The 14,393-nt window shown below is 42.3% G+C and overlaps 1 protein-coding gene across 1 annotated transcript in view; it reads right to left on the reverse strand.

Annotated features, from left to right (window-relative positions):
* Positions 1 to 14,393, reverse strand: part of LOC138568821 (transmembrane channel-like protein 2) — a 636,652-nt gene that overhangs the window by 154,970 nt on the left and 467,289 nt on the right. Inside the window, exon 15 of the mRNA XM_069646590.1 lies at positions 12,468 to 12,593. Coding sequence (XP_069502691.1) covers positions 12,468 to 12,593 — 126 coding nt within the window. The remainder of the gene's footprint in view (positions 1 to 12,467; positions 12,594 to 14,393) is intronic.

Raw genomic sequence — 14,393 nt, forward strand, 5'->3', positions numbered from 1 at the left:
AAAAACAACTCTAGACGCCAACATACCTACGAATTACAGGCCCATCACTACGGTGCCTTTTCTTCTAAAAATCCTCGATCAAGCTGCTTACTTACAGATTCAAGGATATCTTGAAACCAACAAACTCCTGGGACTGAGGCAATCTGGATTTCGACCGTGGCACGGCACTGAAACTGCCCTGAACGATCTCAAAACTCAGATTGAAGATTTAAGAGATAAGGGTACTTAGTAGGTTGCTCTACTACTTCTACTTGACCTCTCTGCAGCATTCGATCTCGTAAATCACTAAATACTATGTCGACACCTTAAACTAGCCGCCCACTTCTCAGATAAAGCCACAGCCTGGCTTAGGTCATTCTTGGACAACAGATCGATGCAGGTTTTTTCACCCTTAGCAGCAGCCATACCTTCTCCTATCACCTGTGGGATACCCCCACCCTTTACAATGTGTTTACAAAGCCTCTATTTGATATTTTGAATTATCTGGGTGTCACATACACTAACTATGCTGATGACACCCAGATACTCATCCCGATCACAGGAGACCACACAACTGACTCCCTTGCTATTAATGCCATTTACCAAGTCATCCAAGCCTGGATGGCACAGCATGGACTCTGTCTAAATGACGAAAAGACAGAGCTCCTCATTCTCGGCTCTCACCAAACAATTGCCAGACCAGACCCTGCGTTTAAATCCTTCACCATCGATGGTAACACCATTAAAGTTTCCAAGGACAAAAAAACATTAGGGATCTACATTGACTCCACCCTATCTTTGGCTAGACAAACTAATGCTGTAGCCTCCTCAGCTGCATACACGTGCAAGTTGATCTCAGCCAGTCGTCCTTTCTTATCACCAGCTAACTGCATCACACTCGCCAGGACACTCGTGTTGTCCAAAATTGATTATTGCAATGCCCTCTACCTGGGTTCCAACAGCTGTAACCTAAACAAGCTTCAAATCACCCAAAACAATGCCATTAGAGCAGCACTCAACGTCCCTAGGAACATCATATCTCCGATACCAGACATAGTATACGCTGGCTCTCAGTTGCACAACGTATTTCACTGAAAACACTTGCTCTTACTCAAAAATGCGTTGCCCACCAAGCACCCAGCTAACTGGCCAATAGATTCTCCCTCCTCAATTCCAACAGACCCGAAGAAATGCTCAGACTAACTGCCTATCCATACCACGCTTCAACCTCCAGAGATCTGGTGGGACTAGCTTCCCAGTAATGACTTCTAAACTTTGGAACTCGCTCCCCAACTCGCTAAGAGCGGAACCCTCCTTCCAAAGATTTAAAAACTTGGCTAAAAGCTGGCTCTCTGGCCAAGATGTGCCCTTGTCCTCGCCTCGTCAATCTACGGTCATGCAATAGCCTTCAATTTCATTGCATGTAAATAGGTATCTGTTCATCATGTACTTTCTCTTATGTATATAACTGCAACCTGTAATGTATAACTTTAACTATGTAATGCTCAGTATGCTTATCACCATGTTGTAACCAAGTGACGTGCCCGGATGCCCTCGGGCCTGCTGCGCTTTATAAATAAATAAAAATACAAATACAAACGTACTCGGACTCAAATAACCGGACAGACTCAAAGAATATGTCAAAATACTACTTTATTATCAGCTCAAATAAAGTAGGGAAACCTGGTGAAAAAACAGATTGTAGCTCACTCCGTCTCATCTATATTTCTATTACACAAAAATGTTATACCTGGATGTATGTCAGCTATGATGTCATCCTACGTGGCAAAAAGTAAAAACCTATCGTATGGAGGGGTTGGTTTAGGGAACATATATACCCATACCTTATTTAGGTGTCAGTAACATAATTGGCTGCTCCCTATCTAGTAGGCATGCCTTGAGCGAACACCTACTACAGATAATACAGATTAATAGCAGAATAACAGCAACGGATTGGCTGCTGCAGCAATATGTGATACACTGCTACATAGGCCCTCATGATTGGTTGGCATTCTCTCCCAACCTTGAGAATTCGGCTCATTAGCAGCACATAAGCAAATCGAAACGCGGGTGCAGGGAACAACATCAGACCACTTCCTATTTGGTCAATTAGCCTACCATCTCTTATCAGTTATGTCCTAAGCCATGGCTTCTTCTCTGTAGTTGACTTGCTGACTGTTCTGTTCCTGTAAGGGAGTGTAGGTACATCGAGATATTCAGTTGGAGCTTAATGAATAGGCCTTGTTTTGAAGTCTTGCACCATATGTGAGGAGACCACGATTTTTTTCGGTTCAACCTTTTATTTAGTGCTATTTAATTCAATTACACTGTGTGCTATTACTCCTTTTTTATTCTGGAGGCTGGGTTGCTCCCTCTTGAATATTCTTTCTGCATCTTTAATTGTTCAATATTTGGCACTTGCACATTTGTTCCCCTTTACTTCATCTAAGAGAAATAAGTCATGCATATGCAGCTTATCCTCTTTGACTCCCCTTGTGCCTTGCAGTTGCTTCTTGATGTGGCATCCTTGATCCCAAGCCAAACAGATATGCTTGGTTCTTCACACTAAGCTGTTTTCCAGTGCCTGTCAGCTCTGCAGCCATGGCCTCTCCCCTTTAGGTTTCTTAGCTTACTATTATACAAAACCAACGTCCATTTTTCTATCATGGCCACTTTACTTGCGTTATATTTACTCCTGCAGTAAGCTTCTATCGTGCGTTTCGGCGTACTTACCTTTTATAATTCTCTTCTTACTTATTTTCTTAGTGTATATGATTTGTTTGCATTTGCATACATATTTCTCTTGTCACTTCAGTTACATTTTCATTCTTTAAGTATTCATGTAACGTTTCAGTGCGTCCTAGTGTCTCCTCTTCATGACATCACTTTGCTCTGGTCTGATTTCACTTATAGCTCTTGTATGTTCACTGGTGTATGCAAACATCCTACCACCACGTCAGTGTGAGGGTAAATTCGATACGGTTGTCTGAGTGCATAAAATCTCTCGTATCTTCGATGCAGTATTGGGGCATTATCTGGTGTCCCATACAGTGCTCTCTTGCTGTTCTTCCAGTAGGACGGAGGTGAGGGGGCAGGCAATAGAGATGATCTGTACATCTGCCTCTCTACATAGCAATGGCTGGTGTGCTGTTTTATGTGATGTAAAATATTGTAAACTGGTTTTGTATTGCACCCTTCTACTTTTAGATGTCCTCCCTGCATGTGGCCCTGCAAGAAAAAGAAAGATGGGTGTTGTTAATGGGAGGAGCAAATGGTGTTGATGATTTCAGGCCAGGTATTGAAGGGAGACCCCAGTTGAATTAATCACTGTCAGGATCTAGTTTGCCGTCACTCGGGGTCGGTGTGATAGGGCTAGAAAATTGAGTAGGGGTGTTGCTTAATGTGAATGTTGAATATCTACATTTTGTAAGGTGGAACAAGATGAAGATGAAGATTGGATTAAGGAGGATGGGAAGTTATTAAGCTAGAGGGAATCTTTAGGCAAAAGACTGTTGATCAGGTGTTGTAAGAGTGTTTGGTTAACGTATCTGTTATCAATGATTCTTGCTGTTCAACTTTGGTTTAAAGAGCAAGAGGAGACCAAGGCAAAAGAGTCTGATCTCCTGTACTTCTTGGTGGGTGAATTGTTTATCAGTCCATTGCATGTTTGTGATAATGTTTGCCAGATCCATTTGGGCTTCACAGAGAGTCCCACCAAATAGAGTCTTATTTTCCATTGTCCTTGGCTGATGAGTTGCGTTCTTGATTTGTGGCATGTTAATGCAATTTTAGACATAGCAGATTCTGTTTGATCAATACTGAAGAGCGTTGATGTCTGTAGACTGATGATTTTCTCATGCTGGTATCAGTCAAATAGCCAGGTGAATGCAGGTGTTTTTGCTCTGTATACAGAGGTCAGGGCATTGAACCCCTGAGTTTGGATGGGAGGAAGGAGAAGCAAGCTCCTCTGTGGCTTTTTCCAATTCATTTTGTGTTCAGTTGAAATGGTAAACGAGGTGGCAAGACTATTACCCCCCTGTGTACCACTCCACCTCATGGGATAGTAAACTCATGAGGAGGAAAACTGGCAGTAGTATTGCCTCTATTGGACAATAATGTCCAATGGATGTTTAATAATGGTAATATAGTTAATCTGGAATGTAGGCAGAGACACCACTGCTACCACAGGTGGTTAATGTCATTGCATTTGGGAAAACAGGGGATATAGGAGACTCATGTAGTTGTGTGTACATTGTATGCAATTGTGGACCCACTGTCAGAAAGGCTGGGAAGGGGAGGTCAGTCTGACTCATAGAATCATGATGCACACATTGGCTTAGCAAAAGGAAAGGAAATGTGAGGAGTTCTTTAATCACTTGTTGCTTTTAGCAACCCCTTTTGATTGGCATTGAAAAGGGTGTCAAAATTGATAGAAGTTGCTTAATGACTTACCATATTTGGAGTCTTCTGGGAGATTAAAGGGGAACACGTTTTGCTTCTTAATTTACAGCAGAGGCAAAGGAGAGATCACTCCACCGGATAAATATATGATATATGCAATACATTTATTTATTTATTTATGTGCACACCCCAGCCTTAAATGTAACATTTTAAAAAAGTGACAACACTGGGATTTAGGTTTAAACCCAGTTCCGAAGGTTGATTCTGTTTTTGAAAGTTGAGTATCTGATCCACTAATCAACTAATGCTGTAGTTATGAACTGTGTTCAAGCATCAATGCTTAAAGTGAGAAGTGTATGCCATTGAGAACCAGAATGGATTTCATGGCTTACACTGCAGGGCACTAGATAACTTAGCACATGGTCAGTTCAGTCTGTGTTTAGCACAGCACTGTAGAGAGAGTAAATGGCTGCAGTTATTGTGAGGAATTACCATCTGGCAAGGGTGCAGAGACCTAGATTTTCTGATGTTCATTAATAAATAGAATGATGAGGGTAATTCAGTCTCCAAAGGGGGTAATCTGCCAAGCAGATCTCCTTTTTCATTGACTCCATAACAAAAGCATAGAGCACTGGTGCCCTGTCGCATCAGTAGCCTGCTCCGCACTTGCTCTGCTCGTGGCACAGAGTAGGTTTGAAGGTCACAAGTTGCCCACTTGACAGTGGCAGCATTTAAAATATGACCCCCTGTACTCAAAACTATTATGATCATAAGTCGTCCATGCTGGTGGCAGGCTAAACTCTAAAAAATGAGCTATGCCTAAGTTTAGGCATGGTGCACGATACTACTTATGATACTGACCACCACATTGATATTGCACGTGTCAGCCCCTGTGAGTCAGCTCTGCTGTGTAAGTAGATGTGTATTCTGGTCAGCCGGGTGTAGGGCCTCCTCTATGATCTCTTGGTGAGGGCATGTAGCATCCTCCACCCGAGGTGAGGCAGCCACAGAGCAGGTAGCTGTCCTGGGCCCAGGCATCAAGGGAGCATACCCATTTAAAAGGAGTATTCTCCCACCAGTGTACTGCACCTCTAAAGGCCTCTGTTCTCAGTGAAAAGGGAAGGGGCTTTGGACAATGGAAGAAGACGTCTGCCATCTGGATATTTAATATCCCTCTCTCACTTTCCTGTCCCCTCCACTTCCTCTGGAGCAAAGCACGTTGGGTGTGGCATCAGCAGGGCAATGTCCACTCTGTTCCAGAGCAGGGATTGAACGATTAAGGCAGACTAGCTTTAGTCCTATCACCTGTGGACTTTTGCCAGTTAAAGAAGGGTTCTTCCACCCCTTCAGCAGATTTTCTCATTTCCTCCCAGATCCTTTAGGCCGCAGATTTGTTCTCAAGATCTCACTGGACTTCCAAGATCTCTCCAAAACCCTCAACCTGAGGTGAAGAAGAAATAATCCAAGCCAGAAGGAAGATCTGTCCCCTATGTTATGAAGGCATGGTATCAACAGTAAGACAGACACAAGTGACAACAGTTCAAGGTTGTTTCTTGAAGTTTCACAAGGGTGAGATAAATGCCTATCTAAACTTAAATTTAAAGATGAGAGAAAGCTACGATCATCAAATAATAAAGATTGCAATCCTAGTGGAGTCTTGTCAACATAAAAGGACCTATACTAAAAGAAAACTATTGCCAATCCTTACTACTAATTTACAAATTAAGGTGGGGTGATGTTCATGTAAAAGAAAGAAGTGTTCACAAAATGATAAGTCGGGAAGTTTGGGCCGTGGCCTCCCTTCCCCACGTTTTCAGCATGGGACAAGGCGGTTCACTCGAGCAAAGCACACACTCTGGCTTCTGCGGCACAAGGATACAGTTCTATTTTCCCAGGACCTCCTGTGTCCAAGTCGTTTTGCTTCTTGCAGGTCTCTTGACTCAGAGGGCCTGATGTACACAAAACAATACAAAACATTATTTTCCTCTTATCAATGTTCAATTTGGGTATTTGCCCTGGCTTCCCCTCAGACGTGGCCAGATTCCTTTTAAAACAGAAAGTTCAACATTCAATACCCATTTTCTGGGCTCAGATCCCTTTCAAACTATGTTCAGTTCATTTTTTTTCTTGGATGGCTCACGGTCCCCCCCCGGATCTACCTCAGCCAGGCTCATATCCCTTTTTTTCACTCAATTAGTCTTCCTCAGTCGGGCTCAGACCAATTCTGATGTACTTTAAACTATCAAAGACTTTTGAACGTGCACAGGATTTAGCAAGACCTGTTGCATGACCACTCCAATCTAAGTATTCCTTTTTCTCACACTCAGCATCAGTTGGATATCTAACAGAGACCTTTGAATGAGCACCCACGTGGCACCGAAAAACTCTTTGTATGGTATCTTGGGTTGCCTCCCAAAATTCAATAACAACGTTCAATTAATTCTTTGTTCCAATTATATCGGTGTCGCTTTTTGCAAATGTTTCTTACCCTGTTGTCTTTGTACAATGTTGCAGATTGCAACCTTGGTTCAAAACACTGGCTGTGCTGTCTTTTCTGATGCTGCTTTGTTGTAGAAGCCAAGGACAGTACCACAGTGGCAATCGCTCCTCCCCGTCTTGGTTATGATGCAGGAGAGCCCTGGGTACCTTCAACACACTGTGCAGGTTTGATCAGCCTTAGTTCCTGGTCTTCAGTTTCTTACTTTCCAAGGCTCACGAAAGTAACAGTCTTTAGAGGTCACAGGTACTTCCTTCCTTGCGACTCTCTCTGGTCTCTCCGTCTTTCTCCTTTTATTAAACTGCCATCTTGGAACTGCTGTCTCCTCATGTGGTTTGCCTCGCTCAGAGTGTGCTTTCGTGCTCCGTCTTTTATCATTGTGGCGAAGGGTGATGGAAGTCAGGTTTGGGTTATAATCCGTAATTGCCTGACCCTGCCTGTCCATGGTGTTGGGACATGTCAGGTATACGGCTCTAGCGTTAGTCCATTGTCGCTCACGGTGAACTGTCTGTGAGAAAATGTTTGTGTCGGAAAAGGGGGTGGGGGATTTGAATTCCTAGGTATCCTACCTGGTAAGATTGGGAAAAGGTGTTATTGGGAAGGGGATCCTGAGTCTCACCCTCCAGTGTCCCACTTCCACTCCCTGAGGACCCCTCATCCAGGTGATCCTCTCGCAATGGTCCACCCCCAGGAACCGGATACAAAAGCAATGGCCGTGTCCTGGCCACCTGGATGCTGCATCTCATTATGCTTTGGTTTTAGGAACTTAAAACACAGTCACTGCATGCATTGTACAGAATCTTCATCACTTGCTTCCCAAGGGCACTTAGGGTCACTTTCACTGGCTCTCTTCTAATTTATGGTGGAGCTCTGTGCTTTATTTAGAGCAATCTCTTCTTATAGCATTTTTTAACACGAGCCCCACATTATTATTGTCATGAACGATCTGCTAGGTTATATAAAATGGCCTCATTATTGGCTTGGAGATATTAGCTGTTGTAATTACCATAACTGCCTATCTGGCTCACTTGCCTGACTATAGGTTATATTTTGTCCCCCTTAAGCACTTCTTTGGGAAATTGAATTCTTACCATCATTGCCAATACCGATTGCAATACTGCTCTCATTCAAGACGGACTTACTTTATGCATATGCCAGAGTTGTATGCATGGAGGTATTCCCTTGCTGGATTAATAACTCATAATTAGGCGGACTGAACAAGCAGATGGTAATGCAATTCTTTCAGTTACTGGCCAACAAATAATAATGTCTGATTGCTTTGGTTTGTTTAAAGTGATTTCCAAATAGTCATAGTGACAATGTGCTAGATTTCAGTCTTTTATTTACTACTCAGTGATCATTAATAAGGCCTTATTTTTGGTTGTTGTTCTGTGTACCCCAGAAAAGCACCAAAAACTATGGTTAAAGAATACCAAGAGCAAAGCACACCTCATATTCAGTAGCCACGGGTCCATGCCCACAAGCCACCGATTCCCACAGGAGACGTCTGTCCTTTTCTAAGGACGAGCTACAGATGCTGGAGACTTGCAGTCAGCCCCTTCAAACAAATGTAGGTGTTGGGAGCGTGACAGATGCCCAGGTATACAATGGTCTCCCCAGTCCACGTGGATGGGGCATGTTTTAACACAAAATGATGTAGGGTGTGTGTTGACACTAATGCAAAGACTTAAAGAAACAGTCAGTGCAAGTTTACATTTCCACTTTTCTGTCAGAAATGTTAGAAATATACACATGCTCATACCAAGCATATGCATTTCTATTAGGGGCCGATCTATGCAGCAAGGGGAATGAAAACAGTTGTCTCTATATTGCCTTTTCCCTGCACCGGCCAAATTCCTGAGTGCATCCTTCTATAAAGCAAGGTTGCACTCACGGCCATGGCAGTTGCTTATCCTAGGTGGTCACATTTAGCCACATTTTGAGCCAACCAGTTCATCTAGGTTTTGAGTGGGTTGTTTTGTGTGTTTCCCGGCGCAAAATATTATGAGCAGGGTATGCATGATTCCATTTTGCTATTAATCTTGTGTAGTTAGAGGCAGGAGGTTGCAGAACAGATGAGGGAGTAGACTTTAATTGAGGGAGAGGTAGAAAATCAAAATAATATTTTTTGAGGACAACTGAACTGTGATAGGTCAACATTTTAGTGACTATTTAATACTATGGGAGGAGAAAATCCTAGTGTCCATCCTAGATGACATTAGCACATGTGATATTTCTTGTCAGAGTGAGGAGTAGTACATACCAGAATCATTTGGAGCCCCAGGAATTTATAATCAGGAGCTGGAAATCAGGGTGTTATCTTTTGTGTGAAGAGTGAAAATACGTGTTGCTTGCAAATAACAAGTCTTAGAATTCTTTGCAGGTGGCAGGAGAGTATATGCTGTGACTGTAACTACGTGTCCTATCGTTTTGTGTTGGAATAAAATACTTGTTACAGAAAATATTCTTATCATTTTTAGAAGGCAGGAGTAGATTATATTCTGTGCATGAAAATCTTTGCTTCATCTTTTTTGTGATGAGTGAAAATACATGTTGCTTGCAAAGAATAATTCTTCAAATTCTTTGATGGCAGGAGGAGATTGTATTTGTTGGCTTTAAATCCGTTTGCAACATCCAGGCCATCATCTAGTTGTTACTAGTACTCGGCGCAGAGAATCTCAGTGACCGACTTGCATGAAAAAGAACCATCCTGAGTGCTAACATGTCTAGAACACCTAAATGTACCAGCTAAAGGGAGGGATTTGAACATAAACAAGAGAAGTTGTGTACCCTGGGTATGCATGGATTGTGCATGGATTGTTGAAGACATCAATATGCTATTTGATATTTGTGTCGCACCTACTGCCATTGTTATGGCTTCGAAACGCTGTGCGGTGGAAGACCCCTTTGAAGACTTTAGTATGTGCAAACATAAAAGTAAAAAGTGCATTACATTGCATACAAATAGGAATTAGAATTAGCTGACTATTCAATCACATTCAGCAACACCTGCTGCAAAGGAGACAGCAGTACATGAACAGGGATTGCAGATGAAGTAATTAGATGTGCAGTCCACTGTTTCTGAGACGGAAGAGTTAGAGGTGCATGTTCCAGCTAATGATGAGCTGACAGAAACATACAGAGTAGATAAGCGTAATTAGACAAGATAAACAACCCATTAGGCAGTGGAGCAAGATGTGGAAATTCCAAGTATATATATAGAATAATAATAATGAGGAGCAATTTAAAGAGCACGAACTATCGGAGTCCAGGTAGCAGCAAAACATGATCCTTGAAACCACTGAGGAGGAGAACAGCTAAGCACAGTCTCTTTCACGATTGGTACTCCAGGGTTAAACTATGATGCAGAATGAACACCACCAGTTTCATGTTATCAATGATGCTAGCCTCACCGTGGACAACGTGCCACTTTGCATAACAATTCTACTTGGGCTCTTTGCCACCTTATATATTGTTGGCAAATATGCCAGTCTCAACATCCTCAACACCCATGTGGGCATCAAGAGAACAGCTCTGCAGGGGGTTGTCTCCTTCTCCAACAGACACCAACTCATCCAGCAGAACCCTAATATATTCCAGAAACACTCAGTAACCTGGGTAGAGCCACACGCATCCATCATGTCTACTCTCGTTTTGCACATCTGCTTGGAACTTCCGGGGGAAGTCTTTGGGCCCAGTGCAGAGTGGCAGGATTAGTCTGCAGCAGTACATCCCCACTGTTCCATGAAGATGGCTAGGGAACAGAGCTTTCAGTGGCCTGGTTGCCTTCTGTCCCACAGGGATGACACTTGCATGATGTTGAACTGCTGTGGCTTTGATAACTGTGTGATCATATCAGTCAGCATACGATGGGTTTACTTTGAAAGACTACCCTGCCACCAGACTGATTACGGCAGACAATTATTATAATTTAGATCAGAGGTGCAGAAGTGAAATTGCTAAGTTTGCCTGCAGTGACTTTGCATCGCTGAAGCTGTCAGGGATGCTTAAGTGACCTTTGAGCTTGCTCTGTGTCATCAACATGTGCCTTTATCAGGTTCATCTGGCTACCTTGGAGCCATCAACATGGGAATCACAAAGGGATTCACAAGGGTCTATTTTTTGTTTTTTTGTGATGGGTAACAAAGTGAAGTGGGTACAAAAAGAAATACTAACAAAGGGTTTCTCGAAGGGGGAGTGAGACTCTAAGGAACTTCACAAAAAAGCAAATACACAATAAAATGTCACATACAGGGAACAGAATGTGGAAAAAACAATAAAGATGATGCCAGAAGATACAGCTAGAGTGTATCACAGCCCTGGTACCTCTTCTAAAAGCGTATCACAATAGACAGAACCAAGGAGTTAGCACAGTCTTTTATGAGACCACCAAACCTCCCCAGCCATTCTGAGCCAATGATTGGCCTGCCAAAGCTCCCCAGGGTGTTAGAAGTTGTAATTATCCCCCCACCTGCCAGATCTCTTGAAAGAGTGTGAGCATGCTTTTGGGCTGCCAGTGTGTATGTATATATATATATATATATATATATATAAAACTCAAGAGACCACTGAATCCTGAACACTGCATTAATCCCATCCCACAAGATTAGACAGACGGCAGCTCACCCAACCCTAACCACCACTCATGCGGCTCTCTTCCTGCATGTACCATTTGAGACTGGGTAAATCTGCCTAAGCAACATCATTTTCGTGGCGGATTATATTTTGTGAATCACTCTACCTGCAGAATTCACAATTTATGTCTCTTAGCGAGTGATCGTAGCACACTCAATTGGTCCAGAATGTTAGTGAATCTGTCAGTTATCAATATAACTCCTTATTCTAGTTTTTATTTTAATTTGATGCAATATGATTACTTTATCAAAGATTTGACCAGTTTGAAGAGGTGCGCTTATATCCTTCCTTGTAGCAGTTTAATTGCATGATATCAATGTGCACATATGGAAGTTGAAACAAATGGGCATTTTGTTAATGACCATAATTTGCAAACATTTGCTCATTTTTCTCACATTACTATTATATGACATCATCTCCACGATACTGATCTCCCACTAGCCTTGTGAATTGATCATTGATGTCAATTTGTGTGGCAGTGCCAGACAATGGGTTGCAAAACATGTTCTACTTAGATATGGCACTGTATCTTTAAAATACTAACCTTCTAAGATATTTAAAACAGCCAAAGATTAGATACCTTATGCATTGACAAACTGCATGCAAGCCCTAAAAGTGGAGGATTAACCTACAGCAAAAGGCTGGAAGTAAATCCTCCACTTCACTCTAATAAAATAGAGAATTTACCCCGGGTGGAATTACTAACTCTTTTAATTACACCATGCCCCCTGTGGGGTCCTATGGACGCTATCAACGGGCAGTAACTCCACTATGCTGCAAACCCTAATCAGGCCATAATTCTGCCGAATAGGTAATGGACATTGGTCATTGTTTGCCGGGAATTCATCGGGCATTACCATCATACTCGGACTGAGGCCCGATGAATGGCTGCTCCTTTTAAGCACATCACAACACATGGAAGTTATTGCTTCTGCTTCAAAATAGCCTCACTTACACCATCAGCAGAATGGCGGGTATGATCAGCCCAGGATTGGCTGCTGAACTGATGATCTTGCCAATGAACGGCGGGAAGTCTTTCTCCATCGTCTCTTCGATAACATCAAACATTCTGCTCTTCCCACTGAAAACACAAAACATCAATGATGTCAAAAGTGCGACTTTCAACTAGGCGACAACTCATTGGTACTTCATTGCTACAAGCGGTTTTAGCATGAAAGGCTGCTTCTATTAGCTCTGTGAAAAAAACTCAGTCCATGTTCAATAGTCTTGGCAGGTTCAATGAGCAAAATGCTGTACTAGTTATGGATTACAGTGTGTGGATTACAGTGTGCCACAGTAAATATGTTAACGCACAGTCTAAAGGCAGTGCATTCAGAAACATTGGACTCACCTCACAGAAAATACCTCTGAAAATACAGATGCACCATCTAGCAGAGAAACTCAACACTGACCTCAAGAAAACACTTTATGGCAGTGAGATAAAAATAGTGCCAGTAACAGTAACACGTTATGTATAACAGTATGGGTGTCCCATACATCAGTAAGGAACACAGGAGAAGCACTCGATAACAAAAGTCAAAACAATTCATTGAAAATAATGCATGGCAATTTTATAAAGGTTATTTTGCGTATTCATCCTTTCTTAGCATGTTCTTTGGGCCAACACAGTGTCGAGTGAGAAATGTTATCTTCTTCAAGTGCCTCTGCTCTCTCTGTCAAAAGAAAAACCTGCCCCAGTGTCTGAAATGGGTGCAAAACCAGCAGTATTCCTTTTGCGGCATTTTCTTCATCTGTGTAACCCTGGAAGGACCTGGAGAATGGCGCTCTTAGTGAGGAAAACACGTTTGCTTTGTCAGTCAATACCTTGACCTCTTTTGCTATTTTCTGTTGCTACAGAACTCTTTCTTTGTAGACCCTTATTTGATAAGGTAATTTATGTATTGTTTTGTTTTTGCAGTTAAGTAATCATGCTTCATTTGTGAATGCTTCATGTATTGCAGTTGTTTTCAAAAGGAAAACATAATTTCTTTTGTTTTGTTAACTCTTGAAAAATATCTTTTTTTGTTGAAGAAATCATCCTTGTGGCGCTTTTGTTTTTTTTAGTAAAAACGTACCTTGTACTTTCTTTTAGTTTGGGGGCGCTTAATTATTTTGTATTCAGGGAAACCTTACTCTTTTCCCTCATTAGCAAACGTTTTTTCGGTAACGTCTGAGGTTTTCTTTCTATTTTGCATTTGTATTTGCATTTATGTTATTGTCAAGTGAAGTTACACCTCTTTTTTCACTTGTATGTGTTTATTACTGTTGTTATCATTCGGTTCATGAAAAAAATGTCAGGGTAGAAGGAGGATATTGTGGTGTCCATCAGTGAGTGTTAGTTATTTCGTTTGGAGAGGTGGACTGAGGAATGCAGGCTCTTGAATATGGAGTGAGGCACACAGAAATATGCATGACCACTCATAGATGTTGTTGAGGTCCGGTATTAATCTTAAGCATATGCACCCAATGAGGAATGCCCACTCATTGCTGCAAGTGAAAAGTATTTATTGAACTTAGTGCAATTTATGCAGTACATGAAATAAACACCACACCCTCCCCAAACACCCACCCCAGCACAACCCTCCAAAACTACCCACTGCAGCACATCCTGACACAACTACACCCTGCCCAGAAAAACCAACACATCTACACCCTAGATGTGTCCATAGTTCATTTGCGTGGACACTTTGACTTGGGATCCTGTTCCTGAGTCCTAGTGGTGAGGTGGAGCAGTGAACTGTGCCTTGGTGTGCTCTCTAGTGAGCCCCCAGTGGGTGTTGTGGAGGTGGAGGGTTCAGATCCCTGGGCACGAACATATTGGCAGGGTCAGCTGCTTGGCCTGGTTGAGTGACTCTGCTGATGAAGATGTTGCATCAGTGTG

The sequence above is a fragment of the Ambystoma mexicanum genome, chromosome 2q (assembly GCF_040938575.1).
Source record: "Ambystoma mexicanum isolate Mex_15411 chromosome 2q, UKY_AmexF1_1, whole genome shotgun sequence".
In the NCBI taxonomy this organism is placed as follows: Eukaryota; Metazoa; Chordata; class Amphibia; order Caudata; family Ambystomatidae; genus Ambystoma; species Ambystoma mexicanum.